Source organism: Convolutriloba macropyga, chromosome 10 (assembly GCF_964194025.1).
Source record: "Convolutriloba macropyga chromosome 10, txConMacr16.3, whole genome shotgun sequence".
NCBI lineage: Eukaryota > Metazoa > Xenacoelomorpha > Acoela > Convolutidae > Convolutriloba > Convolutriloba macropyga.
This window is the reverse complement of record NC_134477.1, coordinates 7,307,155-7,334,503: the sequence shown is the minus strand read 5'-3', so window position 1 is coordinate 7,334,503 and position 27,349 is coordinate 7,307,155. Positions and strand designations below refer to the sequence as shown.

General features: G+C 29.2%; 1 protein-coding gene across 1 annotated transcript in view; it reads right to left on the bottom strand.

Annotated features, from left to right (window-relative positions):
• Positions 1–700: 700 nt before the first annotated feature.
• LOC142348268 (uncharacterized) overlaps positions 701–27,349 on the bottom strand; it is a 38,392-nt gene continuing 11,743 nt past the window's right edge. The window contains exons 3-4 of the mRNA XM_075399564.1: positions 4,677–5,037; positions 701–1,126 (exon numbers count right to left, since the gene is read on the bottom strand). Coding sequence (XP_075255679.1) covers positions 883–1,126; positions 4,677–5,037 — 605 coding nt within the window. The 3' untranslated portion in view covers positions 701–882. The remainder of the gene's footprint in view (positions 1,127–4,676; positions 5,038–27,349) is intronic.

Genomic DNA, 27,349 nt, shown 5'->3' with positions numbered 1-27,349 from the left:
GGGAATAGCGCCTGGAAACCTATCCTATAGAGCCTAGAAACGCATCTTATAGAGCCTAGAGACCTATTCTATGCAATTAATAAAAGCTCTTCAATCCTAAATATACGAAAAAGAGCATCACAATAAGAGCAACAGAAAAACATTAGAGTTATCAGTTTAGGGCATCAAGAAACCTCTTCATCCTCTTTTTCCATTTTTTTTCATTTTCTCAAACAATTTTCTCCAAAGCATTTTTCTTTTTCTTTCTGTTGACTGGTTTCGTTTCCGTATCGTTTCTTATCCAGATCGGGAGTCCTCTCTTTGTTCCTGGGTGTCCTCTCCTCGTCCTCGGCTATTTTGTCTTACATACTGGAGTTTTATAAACTTTTATAAAAAATCCTTTATTTTCCAAAAATCAAAAATATTTATAAATTAGAAATTATTACGAATGGCTTCATATTTAAGTTTTAAGTAAAACTTCGTAGAGCCTTAGCGTGAACTTAGGAGAAATTAGAAAAACATTTCAAAACAGTGCGATCAAAAATTTATAAATTTTCCTAAATTATTTTCTAGTTTATAAATATCCATTAAATTATAAATAAAACAATAATTTCAATTTTTTTTTTAATTTTTATAATTTTTCTATTAATTTTGACAAGGGTATGTTCTGAAATGTAATTTAATTTAAAATGGGTTTGATTTCATGAAAAGTCGTCTGTAAGGTGTCCCAGTAAAATTGTTCTAATTGTCGTCTAAAAGGTGTCCCATGTATATTGCATGGAAAATTCAAGACGCAAATTTTTAGGAAAGATAAGCTAAAAAGAAATCAAGATGTTTAAGATTGCAAAGATGACCCCTACCCACAGTACACTGGATTCCCAAAATTTGTTCCCGAAGTTCCCTCTAAGTCCTAATCATTTTGTAGAGTAGACCGTACGGTCGGATGTATTTGTTTTTTTTTGTTACATAGTACTTAGTGTCCCTTTGTCCTTGTTTCATTGGGTAAGATTTAGTACGCCCATTAGTCATGTCGACACGACACTGAAGAATGACCTTGAATTGGTTTCCTCCGGACTCGAACTCCACTGCATAGTCTTCAGCAGTTTCTGGGTCCGGGCTACTGTAAATTCCAACCCCATACTTAAACCTAGAACACAAATTGTATTACTTTGATGATCAAACAGAAATTTTTCCTCCTGGTCAAACTTGTCAATTTTTTTCAACAGTTCTAGTTTAAATTGACTTCAGTGTTCTGCTTTAGTTTGATTCCAGGGTTTAGTTCCAAATTGTACGTAGAATTAAAAAACTTTTTCAAGGAAAACTTTGATTGAGCGTCTTGATTTGTTATCTTAAACCACCTGGTTATAGAGCTGAAATACGTGTTTATGTTAAATTACTAATGGCGATACATCTCTTTTTTGCTGAATTTTTCCTCACCTAATTTTCTTTTATGCTTATAAAATGTAACCCAAAATCATTATATGAATATATTAAATTTTCCAGATTTGTTACATAGGAAATTAAAGCAGAAACAAATCAAGGTTAATACTATGGCATATATAAATTTTTACAGTTTCATCTGATACCGTAATAACATGGAAATTCAGCTAAATCGGATTAAACTCTGTAGAATATATATTTTTTTAAAATTAGAAAGCCAAATTAGCTTTTATGATCTCCTGGTTTGTCATACATAGCTACTCCAGTATTTTTCACCTTAAAAACAGAAGATAGAGAAAATGGGAGCGCTTCATTAAAAAAAGAAAAATTGGGGTACCTTTTTTTACCTTTTTGACCAAACAATGTTTCTTAATTCATCTTGCTGTCCAAAAACAACATAAGAATAGTTTTCATTAAGTGTTAATTGTGTGAATATACCATTTAAAGACCATGTATGAGTTTTAGTTTTCGGAAAAAAATTGTTGTTTACCTATGCCATACAAAGGCAGAACAAACCTAGCAGATTTAAGGTGATCAGAAAAGAAACAATTTCGAGTGGCTAGTGAACAAGGTTTGTGTTTTGGACAAATGTTTCTTGTTATTTTGTTAATTTTTGCAACACGTGAAAGGTTTGACATTTGAGAAAATTTAAAACAAAAAGACAAAGAAAATTTCAGGTTCATTCTAAAATTGTTCGCCTCTTAACTGTTGAGAAAAACGTCAAGTACAAGTTGTAAATTAAGTATGGTTTTCTGTAAAATTTTAGTAAAAAAGTTGACTATGCTTAAATAAAACTACACATGGTAACACTGAGAACAATTATTTGAAATTTCAATGACTACATATTAGGATAACTTTCTTTTTCTAAACATAGCTGCTGGACCCATGCTGATGGACACCAATTTAATCTTAAGTTTTATATTTCAAGCAAACCCATATAAATGCTTTACTGAGTTTCCTTTAGGTAACAGAAGTTGTTAAGGAACAAGAGAATACTTTTTTCTTGCTCATGCATTTCAGTAATCCTTTTTTTTTCCAATTTGAGAACAATTTATTCCAAAAATTACTACAAATTTGAATTAATTTGTGTAGAAAAATTGTTAGAAAAAAATTGTTTTTATTTTAGCTGACCGAAAAAATTATATCTTGTCCCCAAAAAAGCTTGAAAATAAATTGCAAGTTCTTATCGACTCTTTAAGAAAAAGTTTTTTTATATGTGCTGCAGAACACAAGTTTTATTGAAAAACTTCATTTTCGGACAAGTTAACAATGTCAACAGATTGTTTCACAGAGTCAATCAAAATTACTTCTTTTACGATATACCCTGGCCAAGACCGAATGGTTAACTTGTACGAACTTGCAAGTTTCTCCCTAAACTTGCAAGTTCTTACAAGTTAACCATTCAACTTGCCAGTTCTTACTAGTTAATCATTCGACTTACAAGTTTCTTACAAGTTAACCATTCGATTTAAAAGGCTCTTGAAAGTTAACCATTCAACGCAAGGTTCTTACAAGTTAAACATTTGACTTACATAATTAGAGAATATAAGTTACTACAAGACAACGTTTCTGCTATATTGTAGCAACAAACAATAAAGATATGAGCAAAATTGCAAGATATCATTGTAATCAGATGCAAAATATCGAATCTGGGAAAGTACGAATTCAAATTAAAGAGTAAGAATTGGTAAAATAAATGAAGGGTCATGGAGATATTCTGAGAAAATGCTGACATATGAATTTGAAACTTCAATCAAAGTCAAAAGGGGTTTAAAAAATTAGGGAACACTATTTTTTATAAAGCAGTCGTGAAGAAGTCATTTGAGATCTACTGTTCATTAAATGAATTGCAAGAGGACCTCTTGAGTTGATAAAATTGAGAAGTAAACTTTTTATCTACTTAGGTTGCATTGTAATATGTTATCCAAAATGAGCAACTAACTCTCACGCACTTTCTACGGTAAATGACTGAGTATTAAATTAAATTAACCAATAGGAGTCGGGCTCAACCGGAACGAACTTGCAAGAAACTTAAAAGTTAACCATTCGACTTGCAAGTTCTTACAAGTTTACCATTCGACTTGCAAGTTCTTACAAGTTAACCAGCTTTCGCGAGAAACTTGCACATTCTTATAAGTTAACCGTCTTTTGCAAGAAACTTGCAAGTTTTTACAATTTACCCATTCGGTCTCGACCCGAGTATTGTTTATGTTATATCAAATTTACAGTATACAGTTATTATTATGGTTAAACCTAAGCAGCTGAAGTTCTCCCTGCGACTTGTTTTAGCAGCGAGGAAAAGCGAATTTGTGAAAAAATTTAAATCTGAAAGCTTTAAATGGTCTTCGAGAAACGAAAAATTTGAAAAAGTGTATTCTATAACCGCTTTAAATTTTTGATAGCTTTTATTGATGCGCATTTGTTACTCCGCAAAGGATAATAATCGACCAGAATTCGCTTTACAAAAAAAGGGTGACTGGAAGTTCCGACACAAATTGTATGACATTACATGCATGATATAACATTGTGAACAAAAACATATGAAATGAATGATTTCCTCGGTAGTATCTACTTCTTCTGAAAAACAATTGACATTTACAAAATTCATCCCCAAGGCACTCATCTCTCATTTTAAATTCCCCCCGCATTTGATAAAAGTGCGTTTACTACCGTACATTGAACGACCTATAATAGTGGGGCAACATTGCCGAATCAATTGAGTGGTAATTATAAGCAGAGCGTATCAGATTAACCACTTCATTGAAAACGTGGCGTGATAGCTGAGAGGTAAGGTGTGTGGTTCACACGCCAATGATTGAGAGTTCAATCCCCTGCCTCCGTGAAGCTGTCTGTGTGAGGATGAGCTCTTACTTAACCATAGCTTCAGGTTGACCATAGTTTTACCAATGTTGGCTGCAATGATGGTACCACGTGAAAGTTTCAGACGCAAAAAAAAGTGGCTATAGTCACCAATCAAAAAGAGCAATGCTGCTTATTAAAAAACCAGTCTGAAATGTGGGGAATAATAAGAAAAAGGGCAGCTGAAAACAGGGTACTGTAGGCCTAATGCCGTTCCGCTGCGATTACGCAGAAACCACAGTTAATTATTATTATTATTACTGAAACGTGAATTTTTCGATAACCGTGATCTTCGGTACAGTTAAACAAACGGTTGTGGAGTCGAATAGTTGAACTTCTGAATAGATATAGCAGGTCTTAACAGTTAATGTTCTTTAACCGTAGAGATTGCTTTTTACCGTTTTTGCCGATCTGCCCTGAGTCCCTGTTTTACAATCTTTTCTGCGGCCTCTCTGCTCGTGCCATGGTATGAAACAGCCCATTCTCCTGAATAGCTTGTTTTACGACTCTCTCTCCACTGAATTCGCCTCTGTTGCCTCCATTCTTGCTTTAATACGCCCCCCAGCCATATTTCATCAGCGAATTTTCCCTGCACTTTAAGTGCCAAGCGTTTCCATCCGTATGCACGATTGTACTCAAAATTTCCTCGTTTGCGTTCCACAGGGTCATCTTCAGCTGTAACATTTGTTAGATCGCGGTCAAATCGTTCGTCGTAATTTTCGTCAATTGACACCGGGAGTGATTGGTCTATACCATGGCCTACAACAATTTGTACAAAAATTTTTTGTTGGGTTATGGGTTTTCACAAGCGGAATAAAAAGCGTTTTTAACTAAGTAGAAAAAATTATTTTCTCAAAATGAGAGAACAGCAAGAACGATATTTTACAGTAGATTACAGAGATTTACAGGAGAGATCTGACCATTAGATGAAGATGGTGATTTGATTTTGGGGATGAAAAAAGACTCAAAAATCAGCTGTATATATACCCATTATCAGTGCGAAAAAGTCAAGAAACAAAACTAATCTTAGCACCATGATTTATAGTGGGGGTCGCAAGGTTACCCAATATGGTTTGCTTCTGCAAATCCGTCGCAAAGGGAACCATAAATGGAATGCATTTTCACTTTTCTAGGAATTCATTCACACTTCCGGAGATATCATAATCATTTATTACATGCTGGGAAGTTTTTACATCAAATAATCTCACTCTAATAATGGTTTTCTAGATTCACCGATTTAAACCGAATATTGATTCTAAGCACCATTTCTTGACGATTCATTTATATAAATTCTCTGATTTAATATATTTAAATATAAGTAATTTTGCTGAGGCATCCTCAACATCTGAGGCATCTCGTCTCAGTGTCGTTTCTTGAGTATTCACGCTCTCTGCGTCATGCCACTCTTCCTTTATTGCAGTAGATGTGCTCTGCACCTCTTTGTTGCTATAGTCTTGATGACCATGATCTGGGTGCCAGATCCCCAGTTGCTGTGACTCCTCATCTAGTAGGTCGGGCGTCTCTGTGTTGTCAGGGATTGAGCCCACTTATGACTCCTTGTTGATCACATCTCGAACTGCCACAATCTTGCGTGTGTTGGGTACGTACACCAGGTATCTGTTGTCTCCTTCAGTGTATGCAACAAACTTTCCTTCCAGTGACTTGGGTTCAAGTTTGCTGACATCTCTGTCTCGCTTCCTCGTGAAGACTGTGCAACCAAAAATAGATAGTTTACTAATTGAAAGCTTAGGTTTTATACCTCGCATCAGCTCTGCAGGGCATTTTTCTTCTCCTTGTCTCACAACCAATTTCCTGATCTTTGTTGCGTGAATAATTGCTGCTCCCCTTATCATCTTGGGAAGTCCTGATTCAATGAGCAAACATCTTGCCAACTCCAGCAGTGTCCTGTTGCACCTCTCAGCTAACCCATTCTGTTGTGGCGTCTCTGGTATGGTCTTCTCGTGTAGAATGCCTGCATCTCTTGAAATCACGCTTCACTGCCAGTGCCACTGAACCACTTTGTCCCTTGTGCCTCTGTGCTGTGCTCTCATGGAAGTTCTGCAGCCTTTTCCTCAACTCTGTGAAGTTCGTTGCCGGGTTAAAGCTTTCCTGTATAACAAAACTTTCATACCTCATTGGCAGACCATTGAGGACCAAGGCTTTGAAGAGGGTCTCTGAGACTGCTTCCCCTGCTTCTTGTAGCCTTGTGAGCAACTCCTGTCCTCTGATGAAGAAGCTATCGAAATCCTCAGTATCCTCGAGCTGCAGTTGAGCAAGATGTGCCACCAAGGTCACCACTGTCGGCGTCTCCACACTCTGAAATGTCTCTTGCAAACGCTTCCAAGCCTTTGCTCTATCTCCGATGCCTTCATCTCCCACACAGTCATGTCTAATCATTATGAGGTTGTTGCATCTAGAGTCAGTGCCAGATGGCACCACACAATGTTCCGTTTCTCCTTGATGTCTGCAACTTCCTTCTCATATGCATCTTTCAACACCTTGTGGTTCTCCTTTTATCAATGCTCGCCCCATTGGCTAATGGTGCAGGCTCGTTGGGTTACTCTTTTGTCCCAAGTAGTGATTTGTAGAGTCCCTCTGTCTGCATCATTGCCACAAATCTTGTGCTCCAGATTGGAAAGTTGTGTGCCTTTTCTGGGTAGGTCAGCAGCTTCACTGTCTGTTGATCCATCGTAGTTTGAGCAGGCAAAACAGCTGTGAAAAGAAAAGGTACTAAGGAGAAAAGGATTATGACTGTCAACAACAAATTAGCTTTGTTTTAGAAATTAGTTTTAAGACTTAGAAAATTGCTGGGCCCATAACCTGTTGTGTTATGGGTTTTCGCAAGCGGAATAAAAAGCGTTTGTAACTAAGTAGAAAAAATTAATTTCTCAAAATGAGAGAACAGCAAGAATGATATTTTACAGTAGAATTTAGAGATGTACAGGAGAGATCTGATTATTAGATGAAGATGGTGATTTGGTTTTGGGGATGAAAACGGACTCAAAAATCAGCTGTATATATACCCATTATCAGTGCGAAAAAGTCAAGATTCAAAACTAATCTTAGCACCATGATTTATAGTGGGGCTCGCAAGGGTTACCAAATATGATTTGCTTCTGCAAATCCGTCGCAAAGGGAACCATAAATGGAATGCATTTTCACTTTTCTAGGAATTCATTCACACTTCCGGAGATATCATAATCATTTATTACATGCTGGGAAGATTTTATTTCAAATAATCTCACTCTAATATTAGTTATCTAGATTCACCAATTTGAACCGAATATTGATTCTAAGCACCATTTCTTGACGATTCATTTATATAAATTCTGTGATTAAAATCAATTTGCTTTTGCCTTTCTAATCTGGTAAGTTGAACTTTCTTTCTAATTCTGACTAAGTTTAAGACTATAGTTTGATCGATATTCTGACATTTTTCGAGACCTAGAAATTTTTCTAGATAGCTCGCATCTCATTCCGGTACAAACCAGTCGTTAAAACATAGTAAAAAAAAATTACGCTTCGAAAATATCAGCCACATCTTAATAGTGGAGGAACAAGGTAAGAAAACTTGAATGAGTCTGTGTTTAGCATAAAAAATTACGACAGCTCTCGAGAACAAAAAAACTAGATGATAATTGATTAGAATAAGTTCTGTAAAAAAACAAATAATTGACTCAATCGACACAAATAAATTAACCTTCATTGTTGACAAACATACTGTATCAAGTTCCAAACGGAAAAATTAAAAACTGTAAATTCAAGACCTGATCAATTTAAACAAAATCTATTGAATATGCAAAAATCTGTAAAGTATTTAGGTAATAATATTATTGACAATAAATTAAATTTCAAGGACCACATTCAATTTTTGCTACAAAAAACAAACAATTTTCGTCAATTTTTTATGAACTCAGAAAATTTTTATGCAGAAGTCAAATTATATATGCATACAAAACATAAATTGGACCATTTCTGCAAAAAGGGGCTTTTGATATATGGGACGGCTATAAAAACGATTGTAATCAACTTGAAAAAACTAATTACTTGGTTGGAATTATACAGACCGAATGTAAAATCCCTTCGTTAATTAAGTTAATGGTCTCTGCTATTAATTAAAACACAAAATAACTACATTTTTATCATCTGCTGAACGTTTCTATAAAGAAGCAAAATATTTGCATGACATGAGTCGGCAGTCAGGGTCAGACAGAGATATTATCAATAGAGTTCAAACTCAAACAAACTGCGCAAAATGCGTAAAACATTTTCGATGAACCTTTATTCTGCAAAAAATTCTCCTTATTCTTCAGATCAATTCAAATCGTTCTCTACCACTCCTCAACATTTTTTTTAAATATTAAAAATTTTTCAATGAAAAGATGAAAATTAATGACAAAATAAGTGAAAAAAATGCACATCTGTTTCTTTTTAACGACAATTGATGAAATTTCGTCATTTTGATGTGTCCGTTGGTGACACTCAAAAATTTCATAGTATAACGAAGGCAAAGTTTTCCTGCTTAAAAATTCCACAAGACTAAGTAAAACAATCTTATGGTGCTTTTACGGGACTAACTATAAATAAACAAAGTTTTCTGAGTAAACAACTTTTATATTAGAGCTTCTTTTTCTGGAAACATTTAAATATTATTACTTTGTCCAAAGCTCGCAACAAAATAAAACATTTGAACAACTCCCAAATAAAAATACTCACATATTGCAGTTTTATAAAAGATATTGTATAGGTCTAAACACTAGAAAACAGGAGTGACATCGCATTATCAGTAATGTGTATATGGCTGCCTCCGTGTCATAGAGACACTTCGGCATCCCTATACACGTTACTCTATTTCCTTTTGTATATCCACTATATTTACCACTCTTATACACTTTAAAATTATCATTTCTTGCCTCAATTAGTGCAATACACTAGTACAGAGTTAAACTGGTAATTAACCGTTATCAGACGGATAGTTTGAGTTCTATCCCCGCTGACTCCAGTGGACGTGTAACTAAAGAGACCGTGTAAAAAGCACGTAATACCAAATTGCTAAAATCTGTGAAGCCACTTCAAGGATAATTTGATTAAAAAACACCATCTTAAATCTTTTATAATTGATGAAAAGGATAAAAAAAATATTATTTTATTTGTTCCCATACCAATACTATAATTAAAATTCTACTAATAATTTAATAATAAAATCTAAATTCACCATATCTTCCTCTAATACCTTTATCATCGAATGGGTCCATGGCTATCTTATATTGTTCTATAGTTCCAAAATGATGTTTATTACTATCAATATTATAATTAGTTACATATTTACTTTTACCCTCGAATACAGCATTAGTATAATCTTCTATAGTAATTTGATTTTTGACAGTAGCTTTATTTATTCCTTTTAACTTTTTCTCTTCTCCTCCTTTAATTGTAGTAAAAGAATATGCTTTTGCTTTAAGAAAACATGCTTCTATAATAGTATCATTAGGTATTTCGTCTTTCAATTTACGCCACTCTGAGTGATGGATATATATCATTTACCTTACCATTTCTTATTCTATATTGCTCTATAAAAGAACATTAATATTTAAAAAAATAATATCAATATCATTATAAGGATAAGTAAAATCTAGCTGTTTCTCAAAGTAATCATATATAGCTTTATACATAAATAGTTTAGCTTTTTCTAGTATAACAAACTCAATATAACTAATTCTTCTAATTTAAAATTTCCTGTTGTTTTATGTACAGCAACTAATTCATCATCAAACTCTACGGCATACTTAAGTTTGTATTTTCTAATAATTTAATGGTTTCAACCACTCACTCTTTTGATATTCCAACGTTTGTTTTATTGTAACAACCCTCCAACTTTAATCCAAGATCTAAATACCAATGTAATCTCTCTCTATCATTATCATAGTCTATCTTAACCGTTAACTTTAACATCAACTTTTCATTTGGTTTCTATCCTTTCTTTTCGTTTGCTTTTTGATAGTGTGAAAACTGTTCAACATTAGCTTTTGTTTTTTCAGGAAAAGATGGATACTTCTTTGTCTTTAGTTTTAGCTCATCATTATAACTAACATCAATATTATAGATATAACCAGTATTTCTAATAGAACTAAAATAAATATCACTATTACTAACAATAATTTCACCAGTTGATAAATCTTGAACCATAGCAGAAGCATACATAATAGTTCTTCTATTATGTAGAAGTGTAAAGTATATACACTTCTACATAATAGAAGTGTAAATACTTTAAATAGTTCTCTTTACCTCTATACTCAGTATCTATTTTTCTATTTTTACATTCTACATAACAATGACCCAACACTGAAGCTAACCCAGCTCTTATACTTTTTTGTATTGTATCATAAACACTAGCCGTATCTTCACTATAATATTTAAGTCTAACATCAGTATATTTTAATCCAAATAACCAAGTTAATCTAGGAGTATAATATGTATAACAAGAAGCTATTTCATAATAATCTAAACACTCAACTCTAAAATTTTCAAATACATCTACTGATAATAATACATCTGTTTCTAGATAAATCATCATGTATATTTTAATTGTTTTACAACCAGATTTATCCCAACAATCTAATGCTTGCTGATATTCTTCGTCTGTACTACCATTTTGTTTCAACTTAGAACAAAATATTTCTTTAGGAGGTAGTTCTGTATTATTAGTTTTATCCACACTATCTAACCACTCATAAGGGAATATACCTTAACGTCTCTTCATTTTCAATTTACTCATCCTCACGTTCATCATCACTTAATGTTTTACTTTTAGAATCAAAAAAGGGCAGCTGAGAGCAGGCTACTGTAGGCCTGATGCTGTTCCGCTGCGATTACGCAGAAACCACAATTAATTATTATTATAATCATTGAAACGAGAATTTTGCGATAACAGTGATCTTCAGTACAGTTAAACAAACGGTTGTGGAGTCGAATAGTTGAACTTCTGAATAGATATAGCAGGTCTTAACAGTTAATGTTCTTTAACCGTAGAGATTGCTTTTTACCGTTTTTGCCGATCTGTCCTCAGTCCCTGTGTTACAATTTTTTCTGCAGCCTCTCTGCTCATGCCATGGTATGAAACAGCCCATTCTTCTGGATTGCTTGGTTTACGTCTCGTTTGCCCTTTACTTCGACTCTGTTTCCTCTTTTCTTGCTTTAATATGCCCCCAAGCCATATTTCATCAGCGAATTTTCCCTCCACTTTAAGTGCCAAGCGTTTCCATCCGTATACACGATTGTACTTTAAGTTTCCTCGTTTGTGTTCCACATTGTTATCTTCAGCTCTAACATTCGTTAGATCGCGGTCAAATCGTTTTTTGTAATTTTGGCCAATTGATACCGGCAGTGATTGATCTATACCATGGCCTACAACAATTCGTACAAATATTTTTCGAGACTTAGAAAACTTTCTAGATAGCCCGCATCTCATTCCGGTACAAACAAGTTAAAACATAGTAAAAAACCTTATGCTTCGAAATATCAGCCACATCTTAGTAGTGGACGAACAAGGTAAGAAAATTTGAATTAGTCTGTGTTTAGCATAAAAAATTACGACAGCTCTCGAGAACAAAAAAAAATAGATGATAATCGATTAGAAAATAATTGACTCACTCGACACAAATAAACTAACCTTGATTGTTGACAAACATACTGTATCAAGTTCCAAACGGAAAAATTAAAAACTGTAAATTCAAGACCTGATCAATTTAAACAAAATCTATTGAATATGCAAAAATCTGTAAAGTATTTAGGTAATAAAATTATTGACAATAAATTAAATTTCAAGGACCACATTCAATTTTTGCTACAATAAACAAACAATTTTCGTCAATTTTTTATGAACTCAGAAAATTTTTATGCAGAAGTCAAATTATATATGCATACAAAACATAAATTGGACCATTTCTGCAAAAAGGGGCTTTTGATATATGGGACGGCTATAAAAACGATTGTAATCAACTTGAAAAAACTAATTACTTGGTTGGAATTATACAGACTGAATGTAAAATCCCTTCGTTAAATAAGTTAATGGTCTCTGCTATTAATTAAAACACAAAATAACTACATTTTTATCATCTGCTGAACGTTTCCATAAAGAAGCAAAATATTTGCATGACAAGAGTCAGCAGTTAGGGTCAGACAGAGATATTATCAATAGAGTTTCAAACTCAAACAAACTGCGCAAAATGCGTTAAACACTTTCAATGACCCTTATTCTGCCAAACAACTCTCCTTATTCTTCAGATCAAATCAAATCGCTCTCTACCACTCCACAACATTTTTTTTAAATATTAAATATTATTCAATAAGAAGATGAAAATTAATGACAAAATAAGTGAAAAAAATGCACATTTGTTTCTTTTTAACGACATTTGATGAAATTTTGTCATTTTGATGTATCCGTTGGTGACACTCAAAAATTTCATAGTATAACGAAGGCAAAATTTTCCTGCTTAAAAATTCCACAAGACTAAGTAAAACAATCTTATGGTGCTTTTACGGGAGTGTGACTATAAAAAAAACAAAGTTTTCTGAGTAAACAACTTTTATATTAGAGCTTCTTTTTCTGGAAACATTTAAATATTATTACTTTGTCCAAAGCTCGCAACAAAATAAAACATTTGAACAACTCCCAAATAAAAATACTCACATATTGCAGTTTTATAAAAGATATTGTATAGGTCTAAACACTAGAAAACAGGAGTGACATCGCATTATCAGTAATGTGTATATGGCTGCCTCCGTGTCATAGAGACACTTCGGCATCCCTATACACGTTACTCTATTTCCTTTTGTATATCCACTATATTTACCACTCTTATACACTTTAAAATTATCATTTCTTGCCTGAATTAGTGCAATAAACTAGTACAGAGTTAAACTGGTAATTAGCTGTTATCAGACGGATAGTTTGGGTTCTATCCACACTGACTCCACTGGACGTGTAACTAAAGAGACCGTGTAAAAAGCACGTAATACCAAATTGCTAAAATCTGTGAAGCCACTTCAAGAATAATTTGAACAAAAATACCATCTTAAATCTTTTATAATTGATGAAAAGAATAAAAAAAATATTATTTTATTTGTTCCCATACCAATACTATAGTTAAAATTCTACCAATATTTTAATAATAAAATCAAAATTCACCATAACTCCCTCTTATAACTTTATCATCGAATGAGTCTATAGCTATCTTATATTGTTCTATAGTTCCAAAATGATGTTTATTACTATCATTATTATGATTAGTTAGATATTTACTTTCACCCTCAAATACAGCAATAGTATAATCTTCTACAGTAATTTGATTTTTGACAGTAGCTTTATTTATTCCTTTTAACTTTTTCTCTTCTCCTCCTTTAACTGTAGTAAAACAATATGCTTTTGCTTTAAGAAAACATGCTTCTAAAGTAGTATCATTAGGTATTTCGTCTTTCAATTTATGCCACTCTGAGTGCTGGATATTTATCATTTACCTTAGCATTTCTTTTTCTATAGTGCTATCTAAAGGAACATTAATATTTAAAGAAAAAATATCAATATCAATATAATGATAAGTAAAATCTAGCTATTTCTCAAAGTAATCATATATAGCTTTATACATAAATAGTTTAGCTTTTTCTAGTATAACAAACCCAATATAATTAAATTTTCTAATTTAAAATTTCCTGTTGTTTTATGTACAGCAACTAATTCATCATCAAACTCTACAGCATACTTCTTTTGAAATTCCAACATTTGTTTTATTGTAACAATCCTCCAACTTTAATTCATGATCTAAATACCAAAATTATCTCTCTCCATCATTATCATAGTCCATCTTAACCGTTAACTTTAACATCAACTTTTCATTTGGTTTCTATCCTTTCTTTTCGCTTTCTTTTTGATAGTGTGAAAACTGTTCAACATTAGCTTTTGTCTTTTCAGGAAAAGATGGATACTTCTTTGTCTTTAGTTTTAGCTCATCATTATACCTATAATCAATATTACAGATATAACCAGTATTACTTATAGAACTAAAATAAATATCACTATTACTAACAATAATTTCAACAGTTGGTAAATCTTGAACCATAGCAGAAGCATACAATGACTTGAAGTGTAAATACTTTAAATAGTTCTCTTTACCTCTATACTCAGTATCTATTTTTCTATTTTTACATTTGACATGACAATGACCCAACACTGAAGCTAACCCAGCTCTTATAATTTTTTGTATTGTATCATAAACACTAGCCGTATCTTCACTATAATATTCAAGTCTAACATCAGTATATTTTAATCCAAATAACCAAGTTAATCTAGGAGTAGAATATGTATAACAAGAAGCTATTTCATCATAATCTAAACACTCAACTCTAAAATTTTCAAATACATCTACTGATAATAATACATCTGTTTCTAGATAAATCATCATGTATATTTTAATTGTTTTACAACCAGATTTATCCCAACAATCTAATGCTTGCTGATATTCTTCGTCTGTAATACCATTTTGTTTCAACTTAGAACAAATTATTTCTTTAGGAGGAAGTTCTGTATTATTAGTTTTATCCACACTATCTAACCACTCATAGGGGAATATACCTTAACGTCTCTTCAATTTAAATTTATTCAACCTCACGCTCATCATCACTTAATGTTTTTCTTTTAGCATCTAAACTAACAGGATGGAAGAACTTAAACACATGCAATGCTTTTATACAACCCATATCAATACAAATATAGTTTTCGTCAGTTTTAGCTAAAACTTCCATTTTAATTTTGTTTGCTAGTTTAGTTATGAGCAGGTGATTGCCATAAATAGATGAATTATATGCATACATTGATACAATTTTTTTTCAGCTTGTAGGTTACAATTGTTGTGGGCAGAGCCTCTAAATTTACCATTTAGGTAATCATGATCTCTAACAAAATCATTACCAATTTCCTCGTTACTGTAATAACAGCTAGTACATAATGGAGTAATTTTCTCCTCTTTTAGTGGAATATTTATATTAAATATTTCTTTCAAATAATTTATTATAATAATCAATCTCATCTACAAACCAATGAACCATGTCTTCACCAGCATAACTTTCCTACATATCTTCTAATATATTCGGATCATTACTTTTAATGTATAACCCACAAGCAATAGGAATGTGTTTTCTATTTTTTTTATTATACATTCAATATATTATGTAATAGTGAAGGGTACTCTTTTTTTAGTGTATATTATAAAACTTTAGATAATCATCATGATGAAAGGTTCTTCTTCCTACAAGATCAATTGCATTACATAAATCTAAATGATTACTTAATGCATCTTTAGTTCGATATGACACACATTTTAGACATGGACAACACCTATGGTTATATGATTTTCGTAATAAAAATGAGACATCTTTAAATAGAAAATGATGGTTATTCCAATATAACATATTACATCCTTTTGGATCATTTTGATTGATTAATACAGTATTTATACTTTTATTTTCTTTATATTAAACACATTGAATGAAATTTTCTTTTTGTTTAGTTCTTGTTGTTTCTTTATGTTATAATATTCATAAGGAGCTTTAATTTTCGCTCCTAGGAAATTTCATTGTTAATTGAAATTATCTAATGAACTGGGTAGTTTTATCTCACTAATATATTCAGGTTTTTTATAATTACTAACTCTATTACGATTGTCTTTAGCAGGGTGTAGATTAGCAATTAAACACCATAGAAAACATATACTATCAGTATTCTTTGTATTAGGTATATATCTAGATACAAAATGGAATTCTACATTATATCCAGCGCTCGGTTAAAATCTGTGTATGTACATAGTTCTTTTAACAAATCTTTGCTTACTCCAACCAGATTGATTCTTCCCTTGTTCTTGCGTTCTAGTCCCCAGTTCACTATTCCACATATCCAAGTCATAGGACGCATTATATTGTGTAGTCTTGAGTCTAATTGTGAATTCATTTTCTTCTAACTTATCATCTGTAGATTTTTATACTTTAATACATCAAAGGTGTTAAACTTAATATGGGAATGAATGTTATACATTACCAGTAATGCTTTCAAGATTTTAGGATCATCATAAGTCTTAGTATTTATTTTTATTTGATTGTATCTCAAATTATAATCTAATCCTAGCTCATTAACTTTCTCTTGCCACTTCCCATTTATCACTTTTCATTTTTTTAACATTTTCTTTATCTTCATCTGTTTCATTATGATTATTGTAAGTATATCTATTATTACATATCTTACAATAATCTGTAGTTGTTTTTTTATTAGTGAAGCTGCATTGCAGATCTTTAGATATAATAATATCTTCAGTTATATTAATATCTATATTTATATTATTTTATTTGTTATATCATTAACATTATCTAGATACATCTTTGTTTTCAAATGTTGAACTAAATTATATTCACTCAGAGTCGTCTTACATGTTACACAATCAAACTTAGCCTCATTCTTTTTCATTTCTCCAATAATTAGTCTCACATTATACCTATGTTTTAATGTTTCTTCATGTTTATTATAAGCAGTATTATTAACTGGATACGGATTACAACTAACACAATACGTTATTTTTTCTAGTTCAGGAAACCGTCTATCTGTCTTTTATTCAATATAATCACTAGTAACTTCTACATCCTCATAATTAGCTTCATCATTGTTTTTATTTTTATGAGTTATTGGTTCATTCTTCAAGTGTATTAATTTTAGTATATGTCTTGGATAGTTCTTTATGTTTAACTCCTCATTGCATACATCACACCTATACGTTCTACATGTAATTCTTCTAGAGACATAGATTGCTTGATCACCCTCTGAATCATTATCTGAATGTTTATCTGAATGTTCATCTAAATCTTCATTCAGATCTTTATTTTTGTCAAGAACGAGATCTGAGTTGTGATGAATGTCAAAATAAACCTTATTTATGATTCATATGTAACGAAACCATAAAATAAAGAGATAGTCATAATCACAGAGAGAGAATTATAATGATAATGACCAAATCAATATCTAATATGTAGAATGTGTAAATTAAATAAACATATCTCATACTATAGATTCAGATATTGTAGATGTAGATTATGTATTCATCTTCATAGGTATAGATTTTAACATACTAAAGATCAATTTAATAAATATGCAGAGAGAAATGAAATTGTGTTTTAATTTACCCTATTAAAATGAGTTTGATCCTACCATTGTTGATTTTGTTATTATTCGATATATTAATTGCATATTGGACTTATGATCCATATACTGATCAGAAGAAGAGGTTTAAGGAATATAGGATTTTTACACCAGAACCATTTGAAAGGAAAAAAATTCATTATTTATGGTCCATCTGATTCAGGTAAATTAACATTCATAAAAAAATTTTGTAGTCAATATGAAACAATTATTGTATTTTGCTTTGACGAGGAAGAAAGGGATGTACGTAATACACATGGAGTTAATGATTTACATTTATTTAACAATCTAGAAAACTTTGCCAATAATAAAATCGCTCCCAATTTAGAAATATTATGTTTTTTGGCCATTAGGCTTATATGTATTTATGCAACTAATAATATTATTAATTTGCCAACTAAAAATGATATGTAGAGAATGTAACATTGAAATTAATATTGGTAATAGTAGTCCAGATTTTAAACTAAGAGAGCATGATCGTAAATTGCACTGTAGTTTATTGGAAAAAAGTACAACATGTTTGGGAAATCTATTTAATGGTTTACACTGTATGAATGAATGTTAAAATAAACGTAAAAACATTTCAACAATAGTACAAAGCTAGATTGATTATAATAACATTATTAATAATGATAGTTCTGATAATGATAATATTGATAATAGTATTAATAATATTGATAATATTAATAATAAAAATGATAATAACAAAAATAATCATAATACTAGTATTAGTAATGATAATAATAATAATAATAATAGTAATAATAATAATAATAATAATAATAATAATAATAATAATAATAATAATAATAATAATAATAATAATAATAATAATAATAATAATAATAATAAAAATATTAATAATAGTAATAAAAATAATAATAATAATAAAAATATTAATAATAGTAATAAAAATAATAAGAATGTTGATAATAGTAAACATAAAGAAAAATTGAATTAAAAAAGATTTTAGATGAACTAAAAGATAACATTATAGACATAAAAAATTATATTAAAAGTGATTTTAAATCAGAAATTCTAAATGAGATAAAAACAGAAACTAAAATTGAGATAAAAACAGAAAGTAATATTATAAACGATTTAAAATCAGAAATTAGAATTATAAAAAAAGATAAGAAAACTAATAAAAAAAACTAAAAAATGTTGCTCACGTAAAATTGAAAAGAATGAAAAGTGCTTCTAAAAAACTGGTGGTTTATGTAAAGATTGCTGCTTTCAAAAAATTTCATGCAATATGTGTAATGTAAATTTTGATAAATCTTCTCTTATTAGTCATAAAAAATCAAAACATAAATAAAATTCTTATTTTAAGCAACGATTTTTAATTACCATCAATTACCATCAATTATTTTATTACCATCAATTACCATCAATTGAAGTAATGGGTATTTAGTTTATGCAGATGCAAAAACAATCTATAATATATAATCCACATCTATCAATTGCTATCAACTACAATCAATTACCATCAATTATTATCAATTATCATCCTTTTCTACCAATTACCATCAATAAGCAACTATTAACTTCAATTTCCACCAATTACCATCAATTACTATCAATTACTCCATAATCCTAGTAGTTTTGCAGATATCTGCTACTTTTGCAATGTTTGTACGCTTGTTTTTACATTCAATCATAGTTCGTAAACCACTAAATAGATTTCCCAAACATGTTGTACATTTTTCCAATAAACCATCATGAGATTTACAATAATGCTGTCTTGGTTTAAAAATTGGAGTGCTATTATAAAAATCAATTTCAATATCACATTCGCTACGTATCATTTTGTTGGAGAATTAATAATATTATTAGTTGCAATAATAGTATTAAATAAACATCAGACTAACGTCTAATATACAAAATATCTGTAAATTGGGAGCGATATTATTATGAAATACACCATAAGCAATTGTTAACTTTTTACCCTTAATTAACCTAATCTTTGACTTATCTGTATTTAATAAATCTATAAAATTAATATCATTATTAGTATTAATATGTCTCTGTTTTCGATAGTAATTATATGCTAATCCAAATAAACTAGTTACACCAAATACTGCAATAAATGCAATATGTAAGTCATTAAATGCTCCCTTTACATTCTTGTACAATTTATAAAAACTAAACGATTTATTTATAACATAAAGTCTAATATTTTATCAAAATAAAAGAGTAACTCATTCTGTTTAATTTGAGTTGGTTCTATAATTCTATTTTATAAATATCCACTTAGTATATCAAATTCTTTTTAACAAAATTCTGTATTCTCAATGTATTTCTCGATATCAGGATCACCAACTCAAGAATCATATTTAACATTTTTGTCTTTATCTAATTCATTATTATAGTCACTAATAAAACTATCTTTTATTACTTCATACTGATATTGATTAAATCTATAGAGGTTAGCATTAATATTAAACTTATCTTGTATTCTATTAGAGAAAAGTTGTGAATTATTTGAAGTAACGTCTATTTGAAGCTGGTGTGTTCTCTCTTGAAGCTGGTGTGTTCTCTCTTGCTTTAGTAATTAAATCTGTTACTGCGTGTCCTACACATATTATATTAATATTGTGATGTCTTCCTTTAGAGTATAATGTATCTATAACTGGTATTATAATGTTATCTTCCATATAATCAAATATAATAAAAATATTGGAAAAATCTTCTCGATTGTTTAATAATTTTAAATCATAATTCTTTCTAGTTATCCTTAATTGATTGCATCTCATTTTATGATCTAGTCCTAACTCAATAACTTTCTCTCGCCACTTCCCATTTATCAGTTTCTTTCATTTATTGTTTTCTTTATGTTCATCTGTTTCATTATGATTAATATTAGTATATCTAAAATTACCTATCTTAAAACAAACTGTAGTGGTTTTATTATCAGTAAAGCTGCTTTGCGGATCTTTAGATATTTGAATATCTTAGAAAACTAATAAAAAAACTAAAAAATGTTGCTCACGTAAAATTGAAAAGAATGAAAAGTGCTTCTATAAAACTGGTGGTTTATGTGAAGATTGCTGCTTTCAAAAGGTTTCATGCAATATGTGTAATGTAAATTTTGATAAATCTTCTCTTATTAGTCATAAAAAATCAAAACATAAATAAAATTCTTATTATAAGCAAAGATTTTTAATTACCATCAATTACCATCAATTATTTTATTACCATCAATTACCATCAATTGAAGTAATGGGTATTTAGTTTATGCAGATGCAAAAACAATCTATAATATATAATCCACATCTATCAATTGCTATCAATTACAATCAATTACCATCAATTATTATCAATTATCATCCTTTTCTACCAATTACCATCAATAAGCAACTATTAACTTCAATTACCACCAATTACCATCAATTACCATCAATTACTCCATAATCCTAGTAGTTTTGCAGATATCTGCTACTTTTGCAATGTTTGTACGCTTATTTTTACATTCAATCATAGTTCGTAAACCACTAAATAGATTTACCAAACATGTTGTACATTTTTCCATTAAACCATCATGAGATTTACGATAATGCTTTCTTAGTTTAAAAACTGGAGTGCTATTATAAAAATCAATTTCAATATCACATTCGCTACGTATCATTTTGTTGGAGAATTATTAATATTATTAGTTGCAAAAATAGTATTAAATAAACATCAGACTAACGTCTAATATACAAAATATCTGTAAATTGGGAGCGATATTATTATGAAATACACCATAAGCAATTGTTAACTTTTTACCCTTAATTAACCTAATCTTTGCCTTATCTGTATTTAATAAATCTATAAAATTAATATCATTATTAGAATTAATATGTCTCTGTTTTCGATAGTAATTATATGCTAATCCAAATAAATTAATTACACCAAATACTGCAATAAATGCAATATGTAACTCATTAAATGCTCCCTTTACATTCTTGTAAAATTTATAAAAACTAAACGATTTATGTATAACATAAAGTCTAAAATTTCATCAAAATAAAAGAGTAGCTCATTCTGTTTAATTCGAGTTTGTTCTATAATTCTATTTCATAAATATCCACTCAGTATATCAAATTCTTTTTAATTAAATTCTGTATTCTCAATGTATTTCTCGATATCAAGATCACCAACTCAAGAATCATATTTAACATTTTTTTCTTTATCTAATTCAATATTATAGGCAGCAATAAAACTATCTTTTATTACTTCATACTGATATTGATTAAATCTATAGCGGTTAGCATTAATATTAAACTTATCTTGTATTCTATTAAAGAAAAGTTGTGAACTATTTGAAGTAATGTATATTTGAAGCTGGTGTGTTCTCTCTTGAAGCTGGAGTGTTCTCTCTTGCTTTAGTATTTAAATCTGTTACTGCGTGTCCTACACATATTAAATTAATATTGTGATGTCTTCCTTTAGAGTATAATGTATCTATAACTGGTATTCTAATGTTATCTTCCATATCATCAAATATAATAAAAATATTGGAAAAACATCCTCGATTGTTTAATAATTTTAAATCATAATTCTTTCTAGTTATCATTAATTGATTGCATCTAATTTTATGATCTAGTCCTAACTCATTAACTTTCTCTCGCCACTTCCCATTTATCAGTTTCTTTCATTTATTGTTTTCTTTATGTTCATCTGTTTCATTATGATTAATATTAGTATATCTAAAAGTACATATCTTACAACAAACTGTAGTGGTTTTATTATCAGTAAAGCTGCTTCGCGGATCTTTAGATATTTGAATATCTTCAGTTATATTATTGTCTTATATACATTATTATCTTCAGTTATATTAATATCTTTAGTTATATTATTATCTTCATTCATTTCAAATCTTTAGTTATACTATTATCTTTGTTATAACATTAACCTTATCTAGATGCATCTTTGTTTTTAAATGTCGAACTAAACTATATTCACCAGAGTAGTCTTACTTGTTACACAATCAAACTTAGCTCCAGTTTTTTATTATTTCTCCATTATCTAGTCTTTCATTATTCGTATGTTTTAATGGTTCTGCATGTTCATTATAAGCAGTACTATTATCTAGATACATATTACAACTAACACAATACTTTTCTCCTTCTAGTTTAGGAAACCGTCTATCCAGCTTTTTTTTCAATATCATCACTGGTAACTTCAAAACCCTCATTATTAACTTCATCAATATTATTGTTTCTTTGAGTTAGTTGTTCATTCTTCAAATGTTTTAATGTTAGTATATGTCTTGGATAGTTCTTTATGTTTAACTCATTGCATACATCACACCTATACGTTCTGCATGTAATTCTTTTAGAGACATAGATTGCTTGATAACCCTCTGAATCATTATCTGAATATTTATCTGAATGTTCATCTAAATCTTCATTCAGATCTTTATTTTTGTCAAGAACGAGATCTGAGTTGTGACCAATGTCAAAATGAACCTCATTTATGTTTCATAGGTAATGAAACCATAAAATATAGAGATCGTCATTATCACAGAGAGAGAATTATAATGATAATGACCAAATCAATATCTAATATGTAGAATGTGTAATTTAAATAAACATATCTCATACTATAGATTCAGATGTTGTAGATGTAGATTATGTATTCATCTTCATAGGTATAGATTTTAACATACTAAAGATCAATTTAATAAATATGCAGAGAGAAATAAAATTGTGTTTTAGTTTACCCTATTAAAATGAGTTTGATCCTACCATTGTTGATTTTGTTATTATTCGTTATATTAATTGCATTTTGGAATTATGATCCATATGCTGATCAGAAGAAGAGGTTTAAGGAATATAGGATTTTTACACCAGAACCATTTGAAAGGAATAAAAATCATTATTCATGGTCAATCTGATTCAGGTAAATTAACATTCAAAAAAGACTTCTGTAGTCTATATGAAACAATTAATGTATTTTGCTTTGAAGAGAAAGAAGGGGATGGATGTAATACATATGGAGTTAATGATTTAATTGAACAATCTAGAAATCTTTGCCAAAAAAAAATCTCTCCCAATTTATAAATATTATGTTTATTGGCCATTAGAATTATATGTATTCATGCAACTAATAATATTATTAATTTGCCAACAAAAAATGATATGTAGAGAATGTGCTATTGAAATTGATATTGGTAATAGTACTCCAGATTTTAAACTCAAAGAGCATGATCATAAATTGCATGGCATTTTATTGGAAAAATGTACAACATGTTAGGGAAATCTATTTAATGGTTTACACTGTATGAATGAATGTAAAAATAAACGTACAAACATTTCAACAATACTATAGAGCAAGATTGATTATACTAACATTATCAACATTGATAGTTCTGATAATGATAATATTGTTAATAGTATTATTAATATTGATAATATTAATATTGATAAAGATAATAATAATAATATTGATAATACTAGTATTAGTAATGCTAATATTAATAATAATAATAATAATAATAATAATAATAATAATAATAATAATAATAATAATAAAAATAATATTAATAATAATAATAATAATAATAATAATAATAATAATATTAACAATAAAATTAATAATAAATAATAATAATAATAATAATATTAATAATAGTAATAATAATAATCATGTTGATTATAATAAACATAAAGAAAAAAAGAATTAAATAAGATTTTAGATGAACCAAAAGATAATATTATTGAAGACATAAAAGATTATATTAAAAATGACTTTAAAACAGAAATTCTAAATGAGATAAAAACAGAAACTATAAATGAGATAAAAACAGAAAGTAATATTATAAACGATATAAAATCAGAAATTAGTATTATAAATAAAGATAAGAAAACTAATAAAAAAAGTAAAAAAAAATTTGCTCACGTAAATTTTAAAAGAATAAAGAGTGCTTCTATAAAACTGGTGGTTTATGTAAAGATTGTTGCTTTCAAAAAATTTCATGCAATATGTGTAATGTAAATTTTGATAAATCTTCTCTTGTTAGTCATAAAAATCAAAACATGAATAAAATTTTTATTTTAAGCAAAGATTTTTAATTACCATCAATTACCATCAATTATTTTCTTATCATCAATTACCATCAATTGAAGTAATGGATATTTAGTTTTTGCGGATGCAAAAACAATCTATAATATGTAATCGATATCTATCAATTACTATCAATTACAATCAATTACCATCAATTTTTATCAACTATCATACTTTACTACCAATTACCATCAATAAGCATCTATTACATTCAATTACCACCAATTACCATCAATTAGTTTATAATCCTAGTAATTCTGCAGATATGTGCTACTGTTGAAATGTTTGTACGCTCAATTTTACATTCATTAATAGTTCGTTAACCACTAAATGGATTTCCCAAACATGTTGTACATTTTTCCAATAAACCATCATGAGTTTTACGATAATGCTGTCTGATTTCAAAAACTGGAGTACTATTACCAATATCAATTTCAATATCACATTCGCTACGTATCATTTTTTTGTTGGAGAAATAATAATATTATTAGTTGCATAAATAAATATAAGACTAACGGCTAATATACTTAATACCTGTAAATTGGGAGCGATATTATTATGAGACACACCATAAGCAATTGTTAACTTTTTACCTTTATTTAACAAAATCTTGCCCTATCTATATTTAGTTTATCTATAAAAATAATATCATTATTAGTATTATTCGTCTCTGTTTTCGATAGTAATTATATGCTAATCCAAATAAAATAATTACACCAAATACTGAAATATATGCACTATATATCTCATTACATGCTCCATTAACATTCTTGTAAATATTTTAAATACTAAACGATTTATTTATACCCTTGAAGTCTAGATTTTCATCAAAATAAAAGAGCATGTTTAACTTGAGTTGGTTCTATAATTCTATTTTATAAATATCCACTTAGTATATCAAATTCTTTTTCATTAAATTCTGTATTCCCAATGTATTTCTCGATATCAAGATCACGAACTCAAGAATTATATTTAACATTTTTATCTTTATCTAATTCAATATAATAGTCACTAATAAAATCTTTCATTACTTCATACTGATATTGATTACATCTGTAAAGGTTAGCATTAATATTAAACTTTTCTTGTATTCTATTAAAGAAAACTTGTGAGCTATTTGAAGTAATGTATATTGCTGGTGTGTTCTCGCTTTCTTTAGTAATTAAATCTATTACTGCGTGTCCTACACATATTATAATAATATTGTGATGTCTTCCCTTAGAGTATAATGTATCTATAACTGGTATCCTAATGTTATCTTCCATATCATCAAATATAATAAGAATATTGGCAAAGTTTTCTCGATTGTTTAATAATTTTAAATCATTAACTCCATATATATTGCATCCATCCTATTCTTCCTCATCAAAGCAAAATATATTAATTTTTTTATTTAGACCACAAAAATCTTTTTATGAATGCTGTTTTACCTGAATTATATGGACCATTATTTTTGAAGTTAAGTTTTTTCATTTCAAATGGTTCTGTTGTAATGTTCCTATATCCCTTAAATTTCTTCCTCTGATCAGCATATTGATCATAATTCCAATATGCAATTCATATGATAATTAATAACATAATAAACAATGGTAGAATCAAACTCACTTTAATAGGGTAAATCATAACAATATATTATATCTCTCTGCATATTTTTAAATTGATCTTTAGTATGATAAATCTAAACCTATGAAGATGAATACATAATCTACATCTAAAAAACTTAAATTTATAATATGAGATATGTTTTTTTTTTCAAATTACACATTCTACATACTACACATTGATTTGGATCATTATAATGCTTTCTCGTGTGATTATTACTATCTCTTTATTTTATGGTTTCGTTACATATGAATCATAAATAAGGTTTATTTTGACATTCATCACAACTCAGATCTCGTTCTTGACAAAAATAAAGATCTGAATGAAGATTTAGATGAACATTCAGATAAACATTCAGATAATGATTCAGAGGGTGATCAAGCAATCTATGTCTCTAGAAGAATTACATGTAGAACGTATAGGTGTGATGTATGCAATGAGGAGTTAAACATAAAGAACTATCCAAGACATATACTAAAATTAATACACTTGAAGAATGAACCAATAACTCATAAAAATAAAAACAATGATGAAGCTAATTATGAGGATGTAGAAGTTACTAGTGATTATATTGAATAAAAGACAGATAGACGGTTTCCTGAACTAGAAAAAATAACGTATTGTGTTAGTTGTAATCCGTATCCAGTTAATAATACTGCTTATAATAAACATGAAGAAACATTAAAACATAGGTATAATGTGAGACTAATTATTGGAGAAATGAAAAAGAATGAGGCTAAGTTTGATTGTGTAACATGTAAGACGACTCTGAGTGAATATAATTTAGTTCAACATTTGAAAACAAAGATGTATCTAGATAATGTTAATGATATAACAAATAAAATAATATAAATATAGATATTAATATAACTGAAGATATTATTATATCTAAAGATCTGCAATGCAGCTTCACTATCATTCCCATATTAAGTTTAACATCTTTGATGTAGTAAAGTATACAAAACCTAAATATGATAAATTGGAAGAAAATGATTTCACAATTAGACTAATGACTAGACAATATAATGCACCCTATGGCTTGGATAGGTTGTATAGTGAACTGGGGACTATAATGCAAGAACAAGAGATGAATCAATCTGGTTGGAGTATTCAAAGATTTTTTAAAAAAAACTATGTATTATGCATATACACAGCTTTTATCCTAGTGATGAATGTGATGTAGAA